Source organism: Mastigoproctus giganteus, chromosome 2, assembly GCF_048544385.1.
Source record: "Mastigoproctus giganteus isolate SK-2022 chromosome 2, ASM4854438v1, whole genome shotgun sequence".
Classification (NCBI taxonomy): domain Eukaryota; kingdom Metazoa; phylum Arthropoda; class Arachnida; order Uropygi; family Thelyphonidae; genus Mastigoproctus; species Mastigoproctus giganteus.
The window spans coordinates 231,591,553-231,619,124 of record NC_143576.1 but is presented as its reverse complement, the minus strand read 5'-3'; the positions used below and the strand labels follow the sequence as shown (position 1 = coordinate 231,619,124).

At 38.7% G+C, this 27,572-nt stretch overlaps 1 protein-coding gene across 1 annotated transcript in view; it reads left to right on the top strand.

The window, feature by feature from the left end:
* The window catches only part of LOC150090239 (telomerase-binding protein EST1A-like), a 311,345-nt gene that overhangs the window by 265,086 nt on the left and 18,687 nt on the right, over window positions 1-27,572 (top strand). Inside the window, exons 18-19 of the mRNA XM_090390224.1 lie at window positions 1,889-2,106; window positions 27,030-27,111. Of these exons, the coding sequence (XP_090246350.1) occupies window positions 1,889-2,106; window positions 27,030-27,111 (300 nt within the window). The remainder of the gene's footprint in view (window positions 1-1,888; window positions 2,107-27,029; window positions 27,112-27,572) is intronic.

Below are 27,572 nucleotides of genomic sequence, written 5' to 3'. Positions count from 1 at the left end.
ACAATATACAGGAGCAATGTGGCCTTAATCACTGATGTTCCTAAAACCCTACTGCAACAACAACAGCTGATGCAATCACTAAATGGAAACGTCATGGTACAATTGCAGTCGAAATGTTCGAGTAGAGTGCAAAAATTTATGGAGGTCCAACAGAGGCTGGCAAGGTATGCAGGGCAACAAAAAAGCTATAGTCAGTCAAATAACTTGTCGTACCTTGTTATAAATGAGATATTACAACCGGCAGCTGAATCCGTTTTCGCTGCCGTTAGCAAAACACAAGTGTGCATTTACATTGGGGTCAGGAACATCAACACTGGACAGTGGAGAATTAAAAAAAAAACGTTGCTGGTCTGACGAATCCCAGTTTTTGGTGTTTCAAACTAATGGGAGGACCAGAATAAGACGAAAACATGGACCCATCCTGTCAGCAATGCAGACTAGTGGTGGTGGTGTAATGTTGTGGGAGTGTTTCTTGGTGCACATTGGGCCTGTTGACCAGTAAAACAACATTTGGATGCCGCAGGTTATCTGGAAATTGTTTCCTACAAGCATCCTTTCATGGCTGCAGTGTATCCATCTGCGAATGGATAATGCGCCCTCGTTGGTAGCACAGTTGGTATAATTGCTGTCCTCCCCACACCAGGTGTGGAAAATATCTGTGTTCGAATCCCGTCAATGACGCGAGGAATTGTTATGAGCCTTTTCACAACATGGCTGAGTTAATCCGTCTCATGTGAGGATAGCGTGATGTTTTCTCCCCGAAAAATTGGGGTAGCAAACATCAAATTTACCACAGAATACACGCAATTTACCGACATAATATACAGTATAAGGCGCAGTATGTCCTAAGTTGCTGTTGCGCCTGAAACCCTACAGCAGGAACAATGGATAATGCACCATATAAGACCACAATTGTACAGAATTGGTCCAGGAACATGTGGTGGTGTCCGTCACCTTTTTTATTATTATTAGCTATATGGTGCAAGGAAGCCTGAGGCTTATACTGCGCCAGCAAAAAAAAAAAAAAAAAAAATATCACAATTACCCCGAGAGAGTCAGAAGTAGAAGGGAATCACCAAGAAAGAAAAGAATGATGATATCCGGCTCAGGACCCTGGGTGTGCCAAACCCATACTCACCAGATGTAAGCCCCTGGGGTTAATCTTATCTCAGTCGAGTTGAGTACCTGTCGAATGAGCTCTTCGGAGTAGAGGTCTATAACCATCCAATTTGTACCAACAGTGAGAAGCATTTGAGTCAATATGGACTAGCATACTTGTGGCACGCTTTTGACACCTCATTGCGCCCATGTCACAACGAATCCAATGTTCTGAGAACTGAAGTTGGGCCTACTCACCATTAGCTAATTAATGTGGCCACTTAATGTAGTTAAATGCAGGTCGCTATGTATTATGTATGCGGAATGATAACAGTTGTGTGCTTTTTTCTGCCAGCACAATTAAATAAAGCAGAAACAAAATAACTAATTTAGTTACTTTGTTTCTGCTTTAGTTGTTTTAAAATTTATGCGTTACTTCAATAAGGGTTCTTTACCGATTGTTTAGTTTTCTTCGCACAAGTCCAGTGGTAAGCGTGCATGGCCACAAGTAAGAATGCCCGCTGCCACTGGGAAAAAAAAAAAAATAATAATAATTGTCCATTGCGAATAATTGTCCAAATTTTCCGGTATGACAACCGGAAAATTTGGCTGTAAACTCTTCTGGCCTTGGCCATTTCGAGAATAAACAGAAATTTGTTTATCTCCAAGTGCATATTCTAAACTGTATAACTTGTTTTATTTAATATTAGTATTGAGTTTAATTAATGTAGTTTGTTTATTGCATTTGTTAAGAAAAATTGCTTCCCCCCCCCCTTTTTTTTTTAATCAGTTATCAACGAACTGGATGGATTAACTCGTGGCTGTCGAGATGACACTAATTATTCACCTCATCATAATACTCGTAGAGTTGGAAATCTTGCCAAACAAGCTGTTTTATTTTTGGAAGAAAAATTTGCAAGTCGGGACCCCCATTTACGAGCGATCACCTCAAAAGGGTCTACTTTAGATACAATTAGCTTTAGGAGTGAAGATGTTACCGACAACAAGGCAAGTGTTTGATTTTTTATAATCATTCTTGTAAGTGCTAATGAAATTTAAAGATATTATTAGAATTTTTATCATTCATGTAACATTTCATGTGTTTAAAATGTTGACTTTCAAATATCCACCATCTGCCTATAATCACCCGTACGGCTTCCTGAAAATCCAATCTTTCCTTATTTACTCACTTTATTCATCGATATATCCCCTCGACTTGTGCACCTGTGAATGGTGAGGGACCTTCCTATGATGATGCTGCTGTTCCTCCAGATTAGTCACGGGGATCCAGTGCCCACAGCCTAGATTTCAGCCTAAACTCATAAGAATCCGGTGTGTTTGTTGTGCACTGCAATCCATGGAAATTCGGAAAGGGAGGGGTCCTGCGGTATAGGAGATCCAGCTTCACCACGCAACTTTGGCATTTGCTTCAATAAGACGGGAGATACTGGGTCGGCTCGTCCGGGATAAATCGGCTAGTGAGTCCAACTGCAAGGGTAAATTGTGTCAGTGCCATGCCTCCACTCTCACAGTCCAAGGGATAGGATTCGGGCTCGCGGAGAGAGAGAGAGAGAGAGAGAGAGAGAGAGAGAGAGAGAGAGAGAGAGAGAGAGAGAGAGAGAGAGAGATGCTGGTATGGTGTTTGGGTAGCTGTGGTGTTCCGCTCCTAAACGCATTTAATGCTTGCCGGGTAGTGGGCGTTTCCTTTAGGTTCCGTGATGAATGGGGAGTCGGACACTTAAACAAATTAAATCAACTATGAATTCTGATATTCTGAATCTTTCTTCCGGGACTCAACGTGGTCTCCATCAGTCCATCACAAAGATATCAGATAATTCGCTCAGGTAATAAGAAACTCATAGGGAAAGAAAGTGTCGCATTTCTTGATTCAGAAGGGATGTCAGGCTCTTCTAAATTTGTAAAATAGCTGCGTTCTGGGAATATCCTCGTTAAAACTAAATGTGAGTATTAGTCAGAACAGTTCCTCCGAGCTACCTCTCTTGGAGAAATATCAATTATGCTAACAGCTCACACAGACACTCAATTTCTCCTCCTGACAGCAGCGAAACGAATACATATTTATAAATAGGGATGGGAATTAGCTCCCACTAGCAACCTTATCCTTACTTTCATTTCACCTTCTCGAAATTGTGCTCCCACCTGAGAAATGCACTTCAATAATCTTTGAAGCACCTTTTTTTTTTTTTTTTTTTTTTTTATGAGAACCCCAAACACGAGAGGTACTGGAACCTAGTACTTAGTACCGTGCTTGGGTTTGAGGTTAAGAAGACGAAAGAAGATATTTGTTGACATTGGACTTGAACTTCTGTAGATTGTAATTTTCAGGAAATACGTATGAAGGAAGGTTGTTCCAGAAAACGGCAGTTGAATGAATAAATGAGGAAGATGAAAAGTTGGTTCTGTGGGTTTGAAGTTGGACAGTAAATGGATGTTGGCTGGTGGCAGCACGTGTTTGGACTGTTTTGAAAGAGAGAGCAGGAATTATAGAAGCCAATTCAGAAGAACAGTGCCCATGGAAGTATCTGTAGAAGAGGCATGCAGCAGAAACAGTGCGTCTATGAGAAAGCGAGTGGAGAGACTCTGTTAGAGATGAATCATTAATTAACCTAACTGCCCTCTTCTGAATGGAATCAAGAAGCCGGAGAGAGGTTTTGGGGGCACCACCCAAGATATGGGAACAATATTCCATGGCAGGGCGAATTTGCGATTTATACAGAGTGAGAAGCTGTTTGGAAGAAAAGTAACGCCGAGAGCGAAAGAGAAAACCAAGTTTTTTAGATGCAGACGAAGCAATATTTGTAATGTGCTTGTGCCAAGAGAGATTAGAAGTCAGGGTAATCCCCAAAAGAGATATATCATTTTGCCTAGAAATCGGAGTGTCACTAAAGATAAGCATAGGAGTAGAAGAATCCTTTTTGCGAGATATAAGACAAGACTGAGTTTTAGAAGGGTTGAAATCAACTAAGTTGTCTTTGCCCCACTGGAGAATTACCTGAAGATCGGCATTTAAGGAATTGGTAGCAGATTTTCGAGAAGTTGAAGCTGATTGGGCAGGACAAGGTTTCTCAAAATGGAAAGTTGAATGCAATGTGCTATCATCGGCAAAACTATGGATAGGATTTCCAGTCAATGGAAGAAGGTCATTGATATACAAGAGGAAAAGAGTGGGGGAAAGAACTGAACCTTGGGGGATACCGGCATTAGTGGAGAAGTTAGAAGACAGAGAGCCATCTACCATCACCCTCAGTGAGCGATCAGAGAGAAAACTGGATAACCAATTACTAAAAACAGTTGGCAAACCATAAGATGGAAGCTTGTTTAGAAGACCTTTATGCCAAACACAATCAAAATCCTTTGAGATGTCAAGAGCAACTACTTGTGTTTCACCGAACCTTTCCATTGAATTAGTCCATAAATGGGTAACATAAGCCAGAATATCTCCAGTGGATCGACACTGACGGAATCCATACTAGTGATCGTTGATCAGACGGAAGGTTTCTAGGTAGTTTAAGAGTTGGCGGTTAATTGATTTCTCCATTACTTTAGAAAGAGTAGAAGTAATAGCAGTGGGACGATAATTGGATGGGAGGGATTTGTCACCCTTTTTAGGAACTGGCTGGATATGAGCAAATTTCCAAGCAGAAGGAAAAACACCTTTGGAATAAGAAAGTGAAAAAAGGCGGCAAAGAATAGGAGTAAGTTCAGGAGCACAGGTTTTGAGAACAAGTGGAGAAATACCATCAGGACCTGGAGCTTTCTTAGCATCAAGATTCATCAAAATCCTTCTGATATCCTTTTGACGGAAGACCACAGGAGGCATTGAATGGAGCGTGTTGGGAATGGTGGGAGGTGTTTTACCAAGATCATTAATACATGAGCTGGAAGAAAAATGGGATGCTAGCAGGTCAGCTTTATCCTTGGCTGAAGTGACAACAGAACCATCTGGTTTGGACAGAGGTGGGAGCAGAGATGGGCAAAAGTTGCGGCCAATAGCTTTGGCAAGAGACCAGAATGCTCGGCTACCATTAGGGCAAGAAGCAAGTTTTCTACTCTTAGCCTGTTCAAACTCTAGTTTGGACTGATTAATAACTGCTTTACAATTGTTGCGAGCTTTGGTGTAGGCAGAAAATGAAACTGAAGAATTAGAAACAAGCCAATTACGATATGCAACGTTCTTCTCTTGGACAGCCTTAGCACATTTATTGGAAAACCAAGGTTTAGATAAAGGACGAGATTTTAAAGTGGAGTGTGGGATAAAGGATTCCATTCCTGCAAGAATAATTTCACTGACACGATCTGAGCAAACGTTGACATCAGAAGTTTTGAAACAGTAATCCGACCAAGGAAAAGAAGAAAAGAAGTCTCGCAGGTCATCCCATTTCGCATTCTTATAATGCCAAACAACACGTGGTTGGGAATAGCCATGGGATAAAGGTTCCATTGGAGAAGAGACAATCACCAAGTTGTGATCTGAAGTGCCTAAAGGACCTCTCACTTCGACCGTGTACTTAGAACGGTTGTTTGTGAGAAAAAGATCAAGCGTATTGGCTGTATGATTAGGATTGTCCGGTATTCTTGTAGGTAAATGAACAATCTGTGCTATGTTATTAGTAATTGCAAAAGCCTCAGCATCTCGACCTGCTGGGTCGGTGTGACTAGAAAACGGAAGCCAGCTGGAGTTGTGAACGTTAAAATCACCAAGGAAAATTACTTCACTGTTAGGAAAGTTGGACTGGAGAAAGTCAAGTTTCAAAGAGAGGAAGTCAAAGAGCTCCAAGTGATTAGTGGAGTTGGGAGAACGGTAGAGACCACAGATGAATTTGACACAATGAGGTAGAGAGATTTTAAGCCAGAGAAGATCAAAGAGAGGAGATTCCAAATTGCCAAGTCTCTGACAGGGAATATCAGAACGGACATATGCACAAGTACCACCTTTGAGGCGAAAGGAATCATACAGTGAATAATTTGGGCATCTGAGATGAGCAGTAGATGAATCAGCCGATATCTGAGATTCTGTCAGAAAAAGTACATGGGGTTTGGCAGACTGCAAGTGGAAATGGACATCGTTGAGATTAGAATTGAGACCACGTATATTTGTGAAATGAATTAGGAAGTCCTTGGGAGGTTTAGATCTTTTCGCAGATAAGCTTGCTCTATTAGTTTGACAATTCATGGTGTATTCAATAGTAAGAAAAAGTAGGTGGGACATGCTGTATGAAGTAATGAAATTTTTGGATATGGCGTACATGTGGTAAGAATATACCCAGATCCTTGACATAACGTGGCCTCGACAATGCTCCCCGCATACACACTACTCGGACTCCCTCCAGTCACTATCTGGCAGAGTAGAGGCAGCAAGATTATACACTAGCTGATCCGGAAGCTTCCTAGAGAGTTACCAATAGGTTCAGTCCGGTGTACTAACTAGCGGCCGGCCTGCGAACACCGTTTTAGAGCTGTACCCTCGAAATGTAAGGAATATTGGATCTCGCCACGACGTTCATCATAACCTCAAAAGTCATCAATCATACTGCATGATGGAAGAGATAGGGAAAGGTTGGGAAAGATAGGGAAACGAGATAGGGAAAGATAGAGAAACCTGTACGTAAAGACAGCATTGACTCTCTCTCATGCAAATTCCTTGTGAATCACGCCGTCTGTAATGTTTGAAGCATACTGTACTTATAAACAATACGATGCTTACTATATCTTAATATAAATTAATATTAATTAAATACAGTGTTTAAAATGCATATGTTGTTAAGGAAATTTAGTGGTCAGGCGGGAGGGTGCGTGAGTACACGTGCTTTGAGTGACCGTGGTTCATTCCCGTGACTGCTAAATACTGTGATGTTTCTTGCATTCTCTGTATCCTCTGACCGTATGGTCGTCCCGTAGTATAAGGAAGAAATTTATTTATTTATTTTTAATTTCAAGTCTAACGTCTGGATAAAAAAAAAAAAAAAAAAATCTGCTTTTCGAAAGTCAGTGTTTCACACCAGTGGTACTGTTGAGATTATAGCCGAGAACATGTGGTGGGTTGATGGATAGTTGAAAGTTACAAGCAGAGAGTTGCTGAACAGTCGCTCTTCAGAGTGGGTCAAGGGGCTCTCGAGGTTCGGTGCTGGGGCTTCTCTTTCTTCTAATTTTCTTGAATGATATTGATGAAATAATAAAGGTATGATATTTAAATTTGCAAGTTGTGTGATTGTCGGAAGTGTGGGTGGGTAATGATGCAAGTCATGCTGGGCTCCTTCAGAATGATTTGTATAGGCCCCCAGATGACAGTCACATTTTAATGCTGCCAAATGTAAGGTTTTACATATAGGAAGTAACAACCTGATAATATCACACAAAAGGCAGAGAGTTTAAAAAAAAAACTGTTATATTAGGGCAACCTGATAATAATCTCATCTACCCATGTGTATTATGTCCATAAATCGGTATCTTTACCTATTTTGTTGGACGAAAAGCTCAAGTTTAGAGGGGAGGGGGAAAGACCTTGCTGCCTTCGCTTCAGACTGACTAAGCAGCCACCAAGTGAGGAGGGAAGCCATAAAAGTTCCTCGCGCCGTTGACGGAATCCAAATGTTGTGGAGAGGGTTAGGGCTGAAGGCTGTAAATGAGGAGAGAGATTGATTGTATCATTGTTAATGATATAATCAATCACGAACGTCACCATGCAGAGCAAGCAGGTGGCCAGGAAGTGCACAGTTCTGATCAGTAATTTAATTTGCTTTTGCTTCTAGGTAGAAGGAGGTTATTGTTCTATCATAAAATTTAATGATGAGACTGCGTTTGAAATATTGTGCTCAGGCTTGGGGTCCTCATCTGAAGAAAGATATTTAGCTCCTTGAAAGGACCCGAAGACAAAACAGTCGCCTTGTTAGAATTGCAGGTGGATGTATATCATATTACAGGTGCCAATTCTCCTTCGCCTCCCATCTATGCCGAATAAACCTGGTTCTCGTCTTTATTCATGTTTTGGACAGCATTGATTACCTCGCTAGTTTCTCTCCTTCCCCCTCCCGTACTCTTGGAGGAAATATTTAAAAATGAATTGGTGCTTTTAACATTAAAATATTAGAAGCACCAATATTGTAATATCTAAATCTAATCATCGCCTATTGTAATTTGTTTTCATAGATTTCTGTATATTTTGTGTTATTTGAAAAATATTGATGGCTGTTTTATCCTCCTAGCATATGAATGTAACTTTTTCTTTATCTGAATTAATAATAATAATAATGTACGTATAAGGAGAGACTAACGAAGATGTGAGTTTATAGAATAGTGTGCAAATACGCACGGGGGTGATTTTTTTTTTTTTTTTTTTTATTAAAATGGACACAGAAATCAGAGGTCTCTAAATGCAAATTATTGGTGGGGGGGGACTAACAGATGCCCTCCAAGAGAAACAGTTTATTCCAGTTTGTCCACTGGAATAAACTGACTCTCCTAGTGGTTGACGATATGATGAAATTTGGGTCTGGATCTGTAGTTTCTGGCAATGGAAAGAATATCATTGTTGGATATAGAGAAGTAGAGTAGAGAATTTTTTTTTTTTTTTTTTTTTTATGCAGCAGAAGCCTGTGTTTTTGCCTCTTTTGGTCATTATTAACACTAAGAACTTGTCCTTCATTAGTTAATTTTTTTATAGTTTCATATTTTATAGTATATTTCTAGTACAGCTGTTCTCCAATATCTTCTTATTCATAAAAAGGAAGGCAAATATTTTTACTGTTGAGTTATTAAGCTCTTCTCGTCCATTATGTTGTTGCTTTCTAAAAGTTGGACAGGACAAAAATTAATTATAATTAGTGCCAATATGGATCCGGCCACTGGAAATTTAGAAGAAGCATTCAACACTTACAACCGCATTCATGAACAAACTGCCAGGAAATATTCTCAGAAACTTATGCAGTTTCTTTTGACATTTTAAAAGCATTTTCATTCGCACAAACAACCAAAACTTCCAGATTGGTTACCAACAGTTTCTTAAATTGCTTGCAGTGATTGTATTGACTTTCCTTGCGTTAATTATTTAGAAAAGGTTTGAGGTTCGATTTCTTAGGTATATGGAAGAAATTCTTTTTAAGGGAATTTCTCATCGGGCGCTGCATTTATTCGAACAAGTTAGTTTCCTATTTCCCACCCGAAAACACGATTTTTTTTGGTGGGAAATGGGAAACTAACATTACTTCCTCGTCTCTTATCTTAAACGAATTCTAGATTCCTAAATCTTCAAACTGTTCTCCCCTAGGAGATTGATAATACACTGGTGTGCAAAACTTAAGGACCAACACTTTCTAAAGGTTACAACCACAGAATCTTTACTTAAGGTACTCTTTACTGATGAGAGTAGATTCTGGACGTCAGCTAATCTGGCGAGAGGTTAGCACAACTTATCACCCCGCAAGCATCACTGAAAATGATCGATATGGCGGTCGAGGTGTTCTCATCTGGGGAGTCGTTATCTTGGATGGACGTACACAACTCCAGATACTGGACGGCGCTACTGTAACCGGTGCACGCTATTGCACTGAGGTAATCCTTCCCCATGTGCGTCTGTTCCGAGGTGCCATTGGCCCCGAGTTCTTGTTTATGAATGATAACGGTACACCCCATCGCACTGCATATGCTTTTGGAAAGTGAGGACATTGTTCGTATGGATTGGTCTGCCCGTTCTACCGATCTAAATTCCATCGAACACATATGGGACGCTCTTGGGGGAGATGCCTAGCGGCACGTTCACACCCACCAGAAAATGTTCACCAGCTGAAGATGGCGCTGACAGAGGAATGGACGATGTTACCGCAAGAACTTATCAACATCATTGTTCTAAGTATGGACAGGCGGTGCAAAGCCTGCATCGACATTAGGGGTGGCCATATATGAGGACCACCTCTTCCCTGTGTTCCATCTTTGGCAGTGATGCATCTGTATCATGGCAGCCAGTGCTATGTTGCCATTTTTGAATAAAGTCCCTCTGTACCGTTTTGTTTCCGTTGTTGTCTCGGTGTTGTTTCCTTCATTATTTCTGTACCTCACGTGGTTCCTTTGGTATGCTTTTCCCATATCCAAGCCATTCCTCTGAGAAGCTACAGGTGAAAACCTGACTAGTCCTTAAATTTTGCACACCAGCGTAGTAGTAAAACTCAATCCCATATTATTTCAGTCCTGTATACGTTACTCAATCCTCTACTATCGGATTTTAAAAAATAATAAATAAATAAAATTACCCATCCCTTCGATATTACTCAGATCTCTAGAGTAAGACGAGATGAGATTTTTCAAATTAAAGTAACCTTAGCCTCTAACCTTGCTTTGCATAAACATATCATATCTATAGCTAAATACAGAATAACAACTGGGAATCCAACTCTTACGTGACTGCAGTGTTGTTCGATTATAAAGTCGAGCTAAGACAGGCACGTAATTTTATTTGCAAATCAAGAAATAAATGTATATATTTATTGCTTTCTCGCTCAGCAGGTTGCTGTCATGTCTCTGGCATTGTGTTCTCCTAACACACTGCTACTTCGCCTTCTGGTGCGGCAATCGTTGGTTACTTATGTGACCCGTTAAATTCCTCAGATGAAGGCTGGTGTTTATACACGTGGCGATGGTGGTGGCATGAGTCAGAAGAGATCCGGATCCCCTAGTTTGGCGATCCTTTTTACTGCGTCTTTAATTGAAAGTTACCTTAGTCACTGCATAATTGTACCAGCGTGTGAAATGCTGTCTGTCAAACCGTCGTACCCCTTCGGATTCTGCCTCCTTTTTCACAACCGTTCGTGACCTGCGAATGCTGTGTGGTATTTCTGCGGCAAACCTTGAAAGGTCTGCGACCCGAGCAAGTAGCTTGGTCACCCTAGCAAGTTGGATGGAATTAGTATGAGGTTTGTGACCCGGCGTGGCTTGCGGGCATGCTAGTTTTGTGTCACTAGACCTTTAGATGTCGCTGTCGAATAGGAATGACTCAGCCACTACAAAGCATTCGTGTCTCTGTTTTATTTTTGCGAAGGAACAAATATTAAAAAAAAAAATTGTAGGAAAGCATAATTTTAGCACAGTGACGTCGATAAAGATCTTTTCCCCTTCTCCCTTCATAAAGTAGCTTCTAAATCTCGGCCTAAAAACAATAGAACGATTTAGCTTGGTAATCCGCTTGGGATCATAGAGTTCATTTGAGGAAAGGCATGTCACTTCCGTTAACTTAACATGTGATGTAGATTTTCCCAATTTCTTTAAGTCATACTCTTTTAATTCCTGTTGTAAACATCCATGAGTTAAAGGTATTTATTTATATTAAGAAATTTTATCAAGGAACACAAAAGTAAATTACTGCATGAAGTTCAAGCTTAGTTTAAATCAGCGAACTTCAGCTTTGCGGGCGATATGAAATTCGGAAAGTCATATCACAAATTAGCAGCAACTTACAAGTACATTGCAGTGTATCGCCAGATTTTCATTGAAAGTCAACCTAGACAAATCGGAACTTACTGGTTTGTCCTTTACAAAAAAATAAAAAAACATCTCAACTGCATCTTATGTTGTACTGTTCTCAGCATATACATTTCATAAAGTTCTTGAAGTTCTCATCGACCCCAAAACATGTTGCCGTTAAGACTATGTGCAAGTTCGTACTAGTAACATGGAAAAGAAAAATCGATCTGCAGTAAATTGGACGTCAGCTACTCCCAAAACGATTGATTATCGCATTTGTTAAGTTCGATAGAATGTTTGCATACGAACTATAGTTCCTCCATGCAGATAGTCGACCAATTTAGGCTTCAAGACAATATTTAACAGGATTTTTTCTCGCCATCTTATTGCAGCACTAAGAATGATGATGGGGCATCACGACTCCTAACTTTTGACAGGAGTGCCAGTGGAAAATAACTCTTTGTGCACTTTGTGGGCCTATCTTCCCGCAGCAACCTACCACCCACAAGCTAAGGCGACCTGACCTATTTATTGTGATGCAAATGCTACCCAACATCCAATCTAGAAGCTGACTTGAATTCATGGACTACCTACCTACCTAAAGGAATGCATCCTCTATTATTGCCCAACTTTCAAATTATGGTGCATCGCTGTGACTTTATCGGAGCTATACTTGTGTATACTCTAGGAAGCCTTCCTTAAGACTTTTTAGGTTGCTGATGACACTGTTGGCTTATTGCAACTTATATTCATGATTCGACAAATTCGGTCACCTATTCGTCATTGGCAACTGAGAAATCCATCACAAAGACCAGTATTTTACAGGTTAATCTAGCAGCTAGGAGATTGAACCTGCGAAGTCTTTGTTTTAGGATAACTTGGTTTGTGTCTTGCCAAGGATTGGCGCGAATTTCGACAAAGATACAATACGGTGGATTCTTAAAACGGACACCAAACTGTCGGCAGCATTATCAATTTATATATGATCAGGGAGAATATAAATAAATATTCGAAGACTATTCATTCAAGAAAAGGCACTATGGCATACACGATAACATTGGTGTTCGTAACCTGAGGATTGACGTGATGATTCATAATCTCTCTTCTTGGTTTTTTCGATTTGTGTTGTTGCGATATGACAACAACGCTGGTGACAATTAATTTATCGTTTATAATTAAATTAATATATAGAGAAAAGTTAATCACTTAAAGAAATATAAAAGGTTTTACCTAATTATTAACGAACATTCCAGTATCACAGGTTGATTAATTACTGGCTCCTTTTGGTAATCGGCATTAATTTAACATGCAAGCTTTTCACCTCATCGCGTGACATGAGGGGAAGAGTTTTCCTCCTTTAGCGTGCCCCCATCTGGTGACAGACTTTTAGCAGGTGACGCCTAGATTTTGAAAAAAAATTTCCGAGTCCTTAATATTGCTGAATGTAATGCAATACTTCCGACACTAGCCGCTTCAGATGAGTGTCAACACCAAAGCTCCAAGACCATCAGACCCAAAGACATACAAATCAAAGGAATCCTAAGAGCTTGTGCACCCTGTTGTTATTTTTGTAAACGCATTCAAGTTAGTCCCAGATTTACTTAACCCGAGTTACGTTAATTTAAATTTTTTTCGTAAAATCATAAAGATACTTGCTGTATAATCTTTAAGAGTGAAGTCGAATGAAGGAACAATAAGTATAAGTTTTTATTTTCGTTCTCATACAAACTACGTTGGATAATAACATGAGGCGTAACTAGAATGTTTGTTTGTTTTGTTATTTGGATTTTAGGAGCATTAGCAACTAAGGCCATATTGCTCCGGGATATGCAGTGGTCATTCCCTGACCTTTCCGCATCCTCCGTATTTGGTGGTGACGGGCTCGAACCCCGGTCTAATCAAGAAGCGTGTGCTACGCACTGCTGCTCCTTCCCACCTGGCTACGGAGGCGCCTAACTAGAATGTAGATAAATAACTAGTAACATTTCATTTTATGCTTCAAAAATTCTGAAGAAATATTCGGCAACATGATTTTGAAACAGGTGAACTACGTCGAAGCACTTCAGAGAAACCCCCACAACGTTCAAGCCACGTGAACTGTGTCCCATCGCTATTTCTTCGGAGAATTACACTCTAGCCCAGTGGTTTTCAACCTTTTTTTTTAATAACGGCACCCCTAAGTATGAATTACTTACCGTGTCGTTATTAAATTATATATATATATATTAAATATATATAATATTAAAAAATATATATGTTATATGATATTTATTGCAATAATATAATTATAAAAATTACATTTCATAATACAAATTATATATACAGGGTGCCTCAAAAATATTGGTACAAACGTTTAGGGGAGGTAGGTAACATCTAAAGGAATGTGAATCGCATAGGAACCCATAACCGGAAACGTCACCGTAAGTCGTTAATCTTTATCTATGCCTTTGCCCACGTCTTTATGCAGTGCTGCCCAAAGTAGCCCACAAAGAAAAAAAGTGTACTGTCAAACAGAAGTAGTAATGTCATTCAAAAAACATGATCAGCAGGAACAAGTTCTAGATATAATTCTGTTAATCTGGACTGCGCTGTTCATCAGTTCGCGAGAGAGAAAATTTCTGGTTTACTCATTCAAGCAGTAGTCGCACGAAGAGCATGTATCGATTTACGAACTGTGAGCTGGCAGACATGCACCTAGTGTATGGATTAGCAAAGGGCAACGGACGAGCCGCTCAACGAATTTATGGAGAACGCTTCCCAACAGACATGTACCGGACCACCGTTTGTTTGCGCGTGTGCATCAAAATTTGTGCGATTATGGGTCATTTAGAGGTAACAGGAGTAGTGCGGGCAGACCACGTTCGACGCGAACTTTGATTCATTGTGTGGTTTGACCAATTATCTTAAATACGTACACTTTGGGTTTGATTTCCTTAATAGCCCTTATAAAGCCTACACGGCGCACGAAATACATGTAGACATGTGCGATGGTTACAGAGCAGAAATGTGTGTAATATTATGTTCCTGCAGTGTGTGTGTTGTTTCTGGCCGTTTTGTCACCAGGCAGGCGATCACCTGGAAAGACTGCCCAGTGTCCGTCTACACCACGAGGAGGTAGGCCACAACTACGCATGTACCATGGCCAACTCGACAGTCACGCACTGGATGGCTAAAGAGAATTTAGAGCCATTCAAACACATACACAAGTCATTCCCAGGAGACAGCAGAAGACGGAAAAATAAAGAGAATAGCATAGAGTAAATAAATTAAAAAATAATAATAATAAATAAAATAAAATCTTTATCTATGTCTTTGCCCACGTCTTTATGCAGTGCTGCCCAAAGTAGCCCACAAAGAAAAAAAAAGTGTACTGTCAAACAGAAGTAGTAATGTCATTCAAAAACATGATCAGCAGGAACAAGTTCTAGATATAATTCTCTTAATCTGGAGTGGTATCAGAAGTCACTGGTTGATGACGGTATCACTGTGCAGAGGGCACGAAATACATATCAGTTTTTACAGTACAATAATATGCGTTTTTTTAATACCTTTTGTTTTCTTTTCTTATGTGTCACTCCGACTACTTCGCCGCTGTCCCCAGGTAAAGTTTTTAATTGTTATGGTATATAACTATTTTTCTGAGGATATTATGTGGTTTTTGGAATTTTGCCATATCAGGGATATAGTAGCAATATTTTATTAGTCATTCCCGAGTTCCGTAAAAACGACTTACGTAAGAAATCCTGGAATGTCTCTCTTACGTATGTCGGGGACAGACTGTAATTAATTGTTTACTAAATTCACCAATTCTTATTACTTTCTTTCGTAATATAATTGATTGACAATATATCGATTTATGAAATTCAAAATGTGAAGGCGTTAGAGTACCTTATTAATTTTTGTGAACGTTGATCATAATTTATGAGACCAGTATTAGTAATGGCCGCATGGTGCAAGAAAGCCTAGGGCTTTCTTGCACCATGCGGCACCAGCCAAAAAAAAAAAAAAAACGAATAAAACCATGATAAAAAAAATAATAAAAATAATAAAATAAAAATAAATAAATAATAATAATTAATAAAAGAAAAGGAAATTAAACCTATAATCCTATGCGCTTCCCTGACCCGAAGGTACTATCCAGATGACCTTTGAATTTCCCCAAACTGTTAGCCTCTACCACCCATGTAGGCAACTTATTCCAGTAATTTATAACTCGCTGGCTAAAATAAAACTTCCTGCAGTCCAATCTAAACATTTCCCCCCCTGTAACTTGAATTTATGCCCCCTAGTTCTAGCATCATTTATAATCTTGAAAATTTTGTCCTCATTCATTTTACTGATGCCTCTCAGAGCCTTAAACACCTGAATCAAATCTCCTGTAAGGTATCTAGTTTCCAAACTCTGCAACCCACATATTCCAAGTCTTTCTTCATAAGGACGCCCTTTTGCCGATCTCACCAGGCAAGTTACCCGTCTTTGCACCCTTTCAAGATGCTCGATGTCTTTCTTTAGTTGCGGTCTCTATACTTGAACACAGTATTTCAAGTGTGGTCGAACAAAAGCCTTATACAATGGGATTATCACGTCCCTATCTCTACTTGCAAAAGTTCGATAGATCATCGATAGGACACCATGGGCCTTCCTTCCAACCTGTCTACAATGCTCAGAGAATTTCATGTCTGACCGTATCGTAACACCCAAGTCCCTTTCCTCCAGTACTGGGTTTAGTTGAACTCCACCAATTGAATAAGTTATTTTGGGATTACAGTTTCCCATGTGTAGTACCTCACACTTTGTTGGATTAAATCATAGCTGCCATTTTTCTGACCATTCCTGAAGTCTATCTAGGTCTCTCTGAAGCAGCTCAGCTTGACAGTGATCATTAACTACTCTACCAATTTTAACATCATCCAAATTTAGACATCACGCCCTCTATCCCTTCATCGATGTCGTTTATGAAAATTAAAAACAACAGTGGTCCTAATACTGATCCTTGGAGAACCCCACTTCTTACATCAACCCAATCTGAGGAATAGCCATTTATCACAACCCTCTGCCTCCTGTCCTGAAGCCATCCTTCTATTGATCTAAGGATTTTCCCAGTGATTCCAACCTGTTCCAGCTTATAAAGCAACCGGTCATGTGGGACTGAGTCAAAAGCTTTGCTGAAATCTAAATAAACAATGTCGAAATTATTCCCTAAATCCAGCTCGTGAGTGACCCTTTCAAAATAGCGAACCAGATTTGTTAAACACGATTTTCCCTTTACAAAACCATGCTGAGTATCCTTGAGAATTTCAATTCGATCCACATGATTCTGAATTCCACCCTTGATCATTGCCTCCATGATTTTCCCTACCACTGAAGTCAGACTGACAGGTCGAATTTCCCACTTCACTCTTAGAACCACCCTTATGTATGGGAGATACATTGGCACTTTTCCAAGGGAATCTCCCCAGAGTCTATAGTTATGCTCGCATAATTAGCCTCAATGGTTCAATGCACTCACTTGCCACCTCCCTTAAGATTATAGGGTATATTCCTTAAGTTTTTTCATTAAATAATCTCGCGAAATTTCAGTATCATTAATTACATATTTTTCAACTTCACTCCCACAATTTCCCATTGCCACAAAAGGTTTTTCATTTGTAAATATCGATGCAAAATAACTGTTGAGTTAATCTGCAACGGCAGCTGGTGTATTTAATACTATCCCCTTTCCCCTACGTAAAGGTCCGATCTGGTTTGTCCTGCTCTTCTTGGCATTTATATATGTGAAGAATTCCTTATCCCCCCCCCCCCTTTGCTCTGTTTGCTAGTGATTTCTCATAAACTGTCTTTGCCTGTCGAATCTTTTCTGTGGCTGTATTACAGATCATCTTGTAGCTGTTATAGGCTTCAGTACTTTTTATTGCTCTGTAACCTTTCCATGCCACCTTTTTCTGCTCAAGTAATGTGGCAAGTTCACTATTCATCCAACTTGGAACCCTCCTCGTGGAGTATTTTTTTAATGATAAATGTGCATTCAAGGCATCTGTGATTAATGTTTTAAAAGCGTACCACAGTTCAATGGTACTCATTCTCTGCGCGATATCTAGGCCATGTAATAGTATTACTATTAATAATAGTAATAGAGGCCATGTTAATAGTACCTTAAGGCATCGTAATTTCCTTTTCTGAAATTAAAACCCATTCCTTTGCCTTTTACTGCTGCTACCTCTCTCATCATCATCCACCGTAGAACTCCGTGATCACTTCCTGCTACTGGTTCCTCTGCTGTCAACTCTGTTATGTTATCTGATTCATGGGTGATGATGAGGTCTAGGATATTCTTTCTCTAGTACTTTCCCTGACATGTCGATACAAATAACAGTCCAGTTGATTTAAAAAAATTTTGTTCCCCGTGTCGAGTTTCCTTCCCATTTACTCCAATCAATTAGAGGCAAATTGAAATCACCCATAATAAGACATTGATGCTTACTTTCCCATTCCATTTGCATGTAGAGGCTTTCATCATAATCTTCACAATCACCTGGTCTGTAGATTACTCCTACTCGCATTATACCTTTGTTTCCAACTATCTCACACCATACAGATTCTATATTAGCATGTGAAACATCTGAATCCGGGAAAGCTATCGTCGCACTCAGGCTGCTTCTGATAAGAAGCATTACCCCACCACCCCTTCTATATACCCTATCCTTCCTAAATACATTATACAAGCCGTACTGAAACTCATCATCCCCAATTTCCCGGTGGCACCACGTCTCCGTAAGCCCTATTATGTCACCGTTACTTGTTTTAACCCGCAGTTCGAATTCGCTCATTTTATTGACGACACTTCTAACATTATTATATAAACAATTAAGACTTATTGTTCTTGTATATTTAACAACCCTAACACAACCCTTGAATTTTTTTAGGCTCTCCTCCCTGATATTAGCTACCCGCTCACTTGAAACGTTTCTGCCCCCAGAACATCTAGATAATATGTCCAGTTGGGGTAACAGATAAGAACTCTTGAGGTATGTGCAAGAGTTACTTTGACCAATATTATCAGATAACCCGCAGTATTACCCACATCCCCCCCCCTAACTAGCGGTTTCCCTGAACCTTTAAGGTATCCTCAATAATACAGGCAAAAACTTTTGCACCACCTTTGTTTAAGTGTATCCCGTCTCTACAAAACAAATTTCTTCTACCTACAAGTGTGGGCCATGTTGATAGAAATTTCCCCCCTAAAGCCTTGCAGAGTCCTTCAAGTCTTGAGTTAATCTACAAGGCTTTTAACATATAATCCCCCCCTATGTGATGTTTTAAATGATATCAGGAGCTATAAATTTACTTTTAAATAAAATGAAAGAAATATTGGTCAGAAAGTTGCAGTTTTGTCCCTTCAAATATCTTACTGTTGTGTTACTATAACCTTGTGCTAAACCGACCACTCATTTTGTGGATACATTATATCAGTGGTGTTCAACCTTTTCCCATACATGGGGCCATATTCAAAGTTAATTTGTTTCGCGAGCCGCACTGAGTGATTGGAGAAAAAATTGTGTTACATTTTCCATATCTTGTTACATGTAAAAGGAAGTTTCTATTTTCGTGTTACTGTTTTTTATTTTCAGGTTATATATAAAAAATACAAATTCCCAACACATTTATGTGCAACAGATTTATTTAGTGAACTAAAATGCTGTTTTAGTTCTTTCCACGCGGGCCGTATAAAAATTATTCGTGGGCCCCAGATTGGACACCACTGCATTGCAGTAATGAAGAATAAAAATTGAATGCCATACATTAATCTACAAGCATTATACATTATCAAAGTTGTTATTCTTGACGAGGAATCGCGTTTATGGTATTAACCAGAATTAAATTAATATTTCATTTGCGAAATTAACTGCGCAACTTGGCGACAAAATTCTTTTAGTCGCCTCTATTGTGGAATGGTAGATTACAATAGCAGTACAGTATTATAATATAAGCAGTATTATAAGTTTCACAGGGTGTAGTTTTTGTGATGTGGCGGATGTAAGAGTTTCTTGCAGTGCATTATTTTTTGGTATGCGTGATGAAATTTCACTCTGGATGTTAAACAGTTACCTTTTTTTTTCTCTTTTTTTTTTTTTCTAATGTTCGATTTTTTAAAATGATAACCCCAAACACGAAAGGAATTGGAGTAATATTTTTGTACCGTAAGAGAGTTGAAGGCTAAGATGACAATGATATTTTCTGTAGATTGTAATTTTACGGAAATGCATGAGGAGGAAGGTTGTTCCAAAGAGCAGAAGTCGAAGAGATAAATAAGAAAGAGGAAAACTTCAGGGTTGAACTGTGAATGATTGTTGGCTAGATGATGCATGTATTCAGACTGGTTTGAAAGAAAAAGGTGCTATTACAAATGCTAATTCAGAAGAAAAGTGCCAATGGAAATATCTGTGATAGGGAGTGGAATGTGTTTGTGACAGCACATTAATTAACCGGACTGCCCTCCTCTGGATAGAGCCGGGAAGTTTAAAAGAAGTTCTGTAAGGGGAGGGGAGGGACTCTATTTCTTGGTAGGCGAATTTTTGATTTGTATAGGCGAGAAGCTATTTAGAAGAAAAGTAACCACGTCAGCAAAGATAAAATCTAGTTTTTCGATGTAGAAAATAGTAAGCAATATTTGCGAAATATGTACACCAAGAAAGGTTTTGAGGTCAGGGTTATCCTAGTAAAACATGTAATCTTGAACTCTGATTGTTATTGAAAATGAGCTTGGGTGCAGTAGACTCCTTTAAGAAAAAAAGAAGGCAGGGCTGGGTTTTAAAAGAATTACCTGGAAATTAGCGTTTAAGGAACTTGTGATGAATATTTCAGACGTAGTAGCTGTTTGTGTAGAGCAGAATTTGTTGAACTAGAAAGTCAAATTCGGTCATCAACAAAACTGTGGATAGACTTCCAGTTACTAGAAGGAGGCCATTAAGATACAGTAGGAAACGAGTCCTGCATTAGTTGAGAAATTTAGAAGACAGGCCCATCACCGAAGTGAGCGATCAGAGAAAAAAAATCAGAAGGAATATCATAAGATGGAAGCTTGATTGAAGAATAAGAACATAGAAGACCTTTATTCCAAATGCGAACGAAAGCCTTAGAAATGTGGAGAGTAATCTCTTGAGTTTACCCTACCTTTTCCATGTGATTTACTAAGAAATGAATAACATCAGCCAAGATACACTTGTAGATCGACACTGGTGAAATTCATATTAGCGATTTGTTAATTTTGTTGAAAGTTTCAAAATTGTGTAAAAGGTAGAGGTTGTTGAATTTTTCCATTACTTTGGAAAGAACTAAGATACGCGAGTAAGATAGTCTAAAAAGACGACATAAGAGCAGAAGCACGGGCTTTAAGGACAGATGAAGAGATGCTGTCTGGATCTGGAGAATTTTTTTTGGATCGAGATTGTTTAGGATTCTTCTGATTTATTTCTGTATGAAAATCAGGGGCGTCATGAATGGAATGTGTTAGGTGTAGTGGAAGGTGATTTACAAATGTCATCGATGAAAGAGCTAAAGGAATAAAAGTAAGATGCTAATAATTCAGCTGTATCGTTAGATGAAGAAGCAATAGAACCATCTGGATGTCCAATAGCTTTAACAAGAAGCAAGTGTTCTGTTCGTACCCCTTTCAGAATCGACTTTTGATTTATTACTATTATTTATTTCATTTATTATTATTTTTTTTTTTTTTACAACTGATGCGAGCTTTAATGTAGGCAGAAAATGAAGCTGAAGATTTAGATACACGCCAATTGCGATATGCCATATCGTTATCTTGAATAGTTTGGCACTTTTTAGATAAAGGTTGACAGCGAAAGGATTTCTTCCCTTCAAAAATAAATTTCAGTGATGCGAGCTGGTCAAACATTGGACTCAGAAGATTAAAAACAGTAGTCCAACGAAGGAAACGAGGAATATAAATCACTCAGATCATCATCTGTTCGAATTCTTATAATGTTAAACAACACGAGGTTGCAAACGGCCATGGGATGGAGGCTCTGATGAAGACGAAACCGTCATCAAATTATGATCTCAGGTGTTTAGAGGACAACTAACATTAACTGTGTATTTTGAATGGTTGTTGATGATGAAAGGATTAAGTTTTCGGTGTGTCATCATTGCTGGTAATCTAAGTAAATGTACACGTTATGTAAGGCCCTTAGAAATACAAGATGTTCGCCATCTGTACAAGTTGAATTGTGAATTAAAATTACTTTTATTAATCGAAGTTAGGATTAAATATTTATTTTTTCAAAGAGTAAAAATGATAAGGGATTATTCTCAGATAAACTACAAGGGAAATTTAGTGTTAAAAAAATATATAATTACAGAAGAGTGAAACGACATAAACCACATCTGGCGCTTAAGACAGAAATTAACTGGGGTCCATAATGCCCAACTGGTGAAAGAATATATTATTAGGTGCGTTGCCCCATTGCCTTATATGCTTCGGTCATTTGGTCATCAGCTCCAGAAACTTACGTCAAAACCTTCCTAAGCATTGAATATTGGCTCCTTAGGTTTATTCTAATTTCCCTTCACTGTATCAAGAGGCATTTTGTGTGCAAATATGGAGTGGACACCTTGAAGTTTATTATTATCAGGACAAATATTCATAATACTGGCCAAGTTACTGACAGGTAGATATGATGCGCCAGTCCTATCGGGCGTCATCTCCCACCCACGAAGTCTGAGGCAATCATGCAGTCTCCAAATCAAACCACTCCGGTCCAACCTAATCTCCTTGAAAAGCTTTAACAAGACGTTCTCGCTTAATACAATGGAAATCCTGAACGGTTTCAAGTAAACTGCGAAAAAGTATGCTCCAGTAAGACCTACAGAACGACTATCTTCCAACAAACAACTGAGTCACAACAATACTAACTAGAATCCATAGCCTCTTGCATGCGGTGCAAGTAAAAATTGAGTTGGGAAGGCAGCCCTAATGCGCAGTTCTTTCAAAATCTCTGCCGTGGTTTTGGAGGTTGACTGACTAGAAACAATCTTTTTGCTTCTCGCTGTTATGCTGCCATCAAGCAGTTCGTTCTGGAAGTTTGGTAAGCTTTACATGTTATAGATACTTCTCTTTAAGACACCCAGCACGAAGGACATTTTTTTATTTTTAAACTGTCAATTTTTTGTAAATTTATTCTATAAGTTATAGAATAGAGTTATAATATAGGGTTATAATTTTATCTTCTAGCTTGCACGCTGTACAAGGGGCGATTGTAAGTAGCAATCAATTGAATAAATAAATAAAAACTAGTTGTACCCGGCGTAACAAACGCCATCTTTCTGATTATGGCGTAAATAGTTTAATCTAGATCCTTCAGTCTTGTTTAGCGGTGATATAATTCTACAGCAGTCACCTGTGGGATATATGCATATGTCTCTATTTGCAGGTGGTTCCCCATCTTCTTCAACATATATTTATTCGATGTGTTTAACTCATGTCTCCAATATCTTGAATTGCAATACTCACAGTTGTAATACACATTTCCTATCTCATGCTCTTCCACATTAATTACAGCTTGTTGATTATTCGCATCCGGTACTTCTATTTGATTAGTCCCGGCGTTTCGCTCGTCTTCTCATTTCCAATCTTGCTTCACTTTCTTCAATGTTTTCTGTCCGCCTTCGTAGTCGTAGAGTCTCGTTTCGGTCTGTAGATCTCTCCTCTAATATTTCATTAGCATTTCTTCTACATTTTCTAAAAGTTCTTACACACTGTTCAGCCATTTTTACACTTCTTAAAACCAGGGGCGGATCGTTGGTAGGCACTGCAGCACCCCCCCCCCCCCCAGCTTTTTAAATGTAAATATATAGTCAACGGAGTTATATGAAATTTTGTGAAGAACAATGCGACGCAATGAATATTTTTATTAACAGGTCCCGCATATAGTATACCCATCCTCTATTCCCAATAATCATTTCAGTAATAAACGAATTAAAACACGAAATCGTTTTCAACTTTGAAGTGTAACCGTAGATCAGTGGTTCTCAAACTTTTTAATGTGAAGACACCCTAAATCCATTATGAAAAATTCCCAGCATGTGGAAGGGCAATGAGGAAATTTTCATTTTTGAAAAATGCATGAAAAAAAAAAAAACGTTTGGCTTTTGGTACAGGATTTTTAAACAAAAAAATTTTTATTTAAAAATTGGCCTCATACCGCATTTTATGCACAATTTATATATCTCTAAGAATAATAAATTGTATGAAAAAATCTAAATTAAAGAAATAATATTCGATTGTTTTTTCATAGTTATTTTAATGTTTTAGAACAATAAGTACATTTTCTAATTTATATCCAGAAACTAAAATAATTAAAAAAAAAAAAAAAAATACAAAATTATATTGAAATTTTATTAATTTTAGGGAGGAAAAAAAATTCTTATTACAATAAAAATATATTCTTAAAAAGAGAACAAAACATAAAATAATTAATGTGAAACATGTGCTTGATGCGATCTACACAGTTCGTTTATATTCGGGCGTATTTTAGACAAACAAACTCGCATTTCATTTTCATCCGACTTCAGTCTTTCCCTCTTTTTAGTTTTGATATTAACGAGCGTATAAAACCCGAGTTCGCACAAGTACGAGGTAGAAAATTGTACCAAAACTTGAAGTGCTCTGGCTCCAATGTTTGGATATTCCTTTTTAATTAATATGCAAAAGGATTAGAGTGAAATTTCAGAGTATTTTAATCGCAACGTACGGTCATTGCGAATTTGTGTTAATTCCTCTTCTTCTTTAAGGCTTAACTCCAATTTAATAGATTCAACAAACGGATTTCGTATCCAGTCAAAACTGTTGATAGATATATCAGGAAAATAATGACAAATCTGTTCTTCTAGTGATGACGACCTTTTGTAGCGACGGCCACGATGTAAGCCGATGCTAAATTCGACGTCACCGTACCCCTATAAAGAGTAAGCGGCAGCCCAGGGTGCCGCGGTACCCACTTTGAGAATCACTGCCGTAGGTGGAAGTGTGTACTACACAGTTCCAGATTTTGGTCCCAGTGGTTCAGTCAATGCCTAGTTGGCAGGTTGGCAAACGCATTTTTTAGAGGTTTCAAAACGAGGCAAAGGAACTGCGGGGCGAGCAGTGCTGATTTGAATATTTCACCAAACTTGAATGAAAAAGTTATTAATCTATTTTCAACAAATGAAAACCTTAGAATGGATTTTATTTTTAAATAAAATTTCGAGATTACACAAGTCTGTTAATGGTAAGTGTCCAGTTAATGTATTGTGGTATTTTTAACTTGCTTATTATTATTACTATCAATGTCTACATGTCTAAGGTAATTCAATGTAATTTTAAGAAGCAGCACCTCCATACATCAGAGTCACGAGCCGCCACTGCTTAAAACTTAGAACGGTTTATTAAAATTGAAGACAGATAAAATAAACATACATCGATAGCTTTCCGGCATAGGTTGAAAGGTGAACCGCCTGAACGAGTGCTGGCAACAATTAGCAGTCGGAAAATTTGGGGAGCATTCCTAAGCGTTTTATATATATAGATATTCGAGCACTTGTCCCACTTAGTCATCAGTGCCATCATACTTTTGTAAAATTTGGAGGCATTGCTATGCGACGGAGTTTCAATGTACCATTTTAACTGCATTGTGATCACCAAATCAGTTCCCTGCCAGATGGTTTTTCATTTTTAAAATGCCCGAACAAAGAAAAATCAGGCGAGGCTAGTAGGAGCTCATGTTCACGAGCCGATTTGCATGTTGTGTAGACTGAAAAACCCGGAATAACTCACGACTGACTGCAGCTTCAAAGGACTTTAGAAATTCCTCCAGTTGTAGACGGGAATCGAACCCAGACCTCTGTAAAGTAGTGATTTCATCAGATTTCTGATCTTCTATTTTCAATCGAACTTTCAGTGTCGAGATCGTGATAGCTGTGTTGTCATTCCAGATGTAATTTTGTTAAACAGAACATCCGTTTGAAAGAAAAAATAGCTAAAACACGCGCTTTTCTCTGTTGAGGTAACAAAGTGCTAATTTATTTCAGTTGATAGACATCTACAATACATCCGCATTGGCACGTGCGACATCACTTTGACTTCACATTGGTTTTTATTAGCATAATTAACCACAATTTAAAGAGTTTGTATATTTTTTATTTTTAGCCTACTATATTAATATCATGTCCCTGGCGCTTCCGTAGCTAGGTGGGCAGGAGCAGTAGTAGTGCACACGCTTCTTGATTAGACCGGGGTTCGAGCCTGTGACCACCAAATACGGAGGATGCGGAAGGTCAGGGAATGACCACCGCATATCCCCAGCCCGAATAAAGAGTGAGGGTTGGCGTCAGGAAAGGCATCCGGCCGTAAAAATTGCATGCCAAAACAATAAAAACGCTGACCCCATATAATAATGGGAAAAGGCGAGGACAAAGAAAAAAAATATATATCATGTCCCTGTGTTTTTTTTTATATACAAGTATTCTATGCTGTACTAAACAGGGTGATTCAAAAAGGACTTTACAACTTCCTAAGTATATAGAAATTTATTCAGGAGACAATTTATCGAAATGTCATATTGTAGCAAAAAACATCAAGTTTTACTGACGTAGTGATGAATTCCGTCAACCTGAGCGCCAGCGGCTTGCATTTCAAAAATGGCTACTTTCACATTTTGTGTTAGTGGTAGGGTTAACATCCACAACTGCAGGATTTGGGCCGGCGAAAACCCGTGTGCACGTCTGGAACATGTTCGTGACAGCCCAAAGGTGAATGTCTTTTTGCGCCCTCAGCAAAGTAAAAGTTTACGGACCCTTCTTTTTTCATGCGACAACCATCAACGGTATCGTGTATCTGGATATACTGGAAAATTTTCTCATTCCACAGTTCGACGAAGATGACCACGAGGGACGCTTTCACTTTCAGCAAGACGGAGCACCTCCTCACTACCTGACGGAGGTAAGGGAATTACTCAATAACCGTTTTCCAGGTCGATGGATTGGTTGAGCAGGGCCGTTTGCATGGCCACCTCGTTCCCTAGATTTGACACCTCTAGACTGTTTTCTATGGGGTTTCATTAAAGATCGAGTGTTTGTTCCAACCTTATCTACCAATCTTGCCGAGCTCAAAACTAAATCACCGCTGCAGTTACAGAAGTTACGCCGGATGTGTTACGTCGCGTTTGGAAGGAAATTGAGTTCAGATGGGATGTCTGTCCTTTCACCAATGGCAGTCGCAGCGAACCAAAATGACTGTTCTAGGTAAAACTTGATGTTTTTTGCTACAATATGACAGTTCAATAAATTATGTCCTGAATAAATTTCTATGCACTTATGAAGTTGTAAAGTCCTTTTTGAATCACCCTGTATATTACTAGAATTCCTACTGGCTTATACTGTATTTAGCTGAATGACTGAACTTTTTCTTTTAGGGTACCAATGATGATCTGATCCTCTCATGCTGTCTTCATTACTGTAAAGATCGAGCGGAGCAGTTCATGCCCAGAGAGCCGGGTAAGGTGCTTTTTCATATATTTTCTTGTAGCAGCAGACCTGCGTAAATAAATGCCACGTGATTTTAAAATAAATGATGCCGAGAATTTAATTTTGAAACAGTTCAGTTTCGTCTACGAATGCTCGCAGTTGCAGCAGACATGCTTTTTTTTTTTTTTTTTTTTTTTTTTTAAGCTTTCCGACGGGCAGTGGGCATTTAAACAACTCTTTTTCATTCTGCACTCAAATTTTGCTATATTCGTAGTTATTTAAGAGGCTGTCAGTAAAAGTAGGAGATTAATTTATATTAATTTCTTGGCTTCTTTTATTATTGTTAATTAGGCTTAGATGTCTGTCGTATATAAAACTAAATAGTATTTATATTAATTATATTATTAAATTTAAATATATTTATCGACATTTTTCCCAGAACAGTTGCATTTGTAACTTGAAGATAGTAAACGTGGAATTCGCTACGAGGA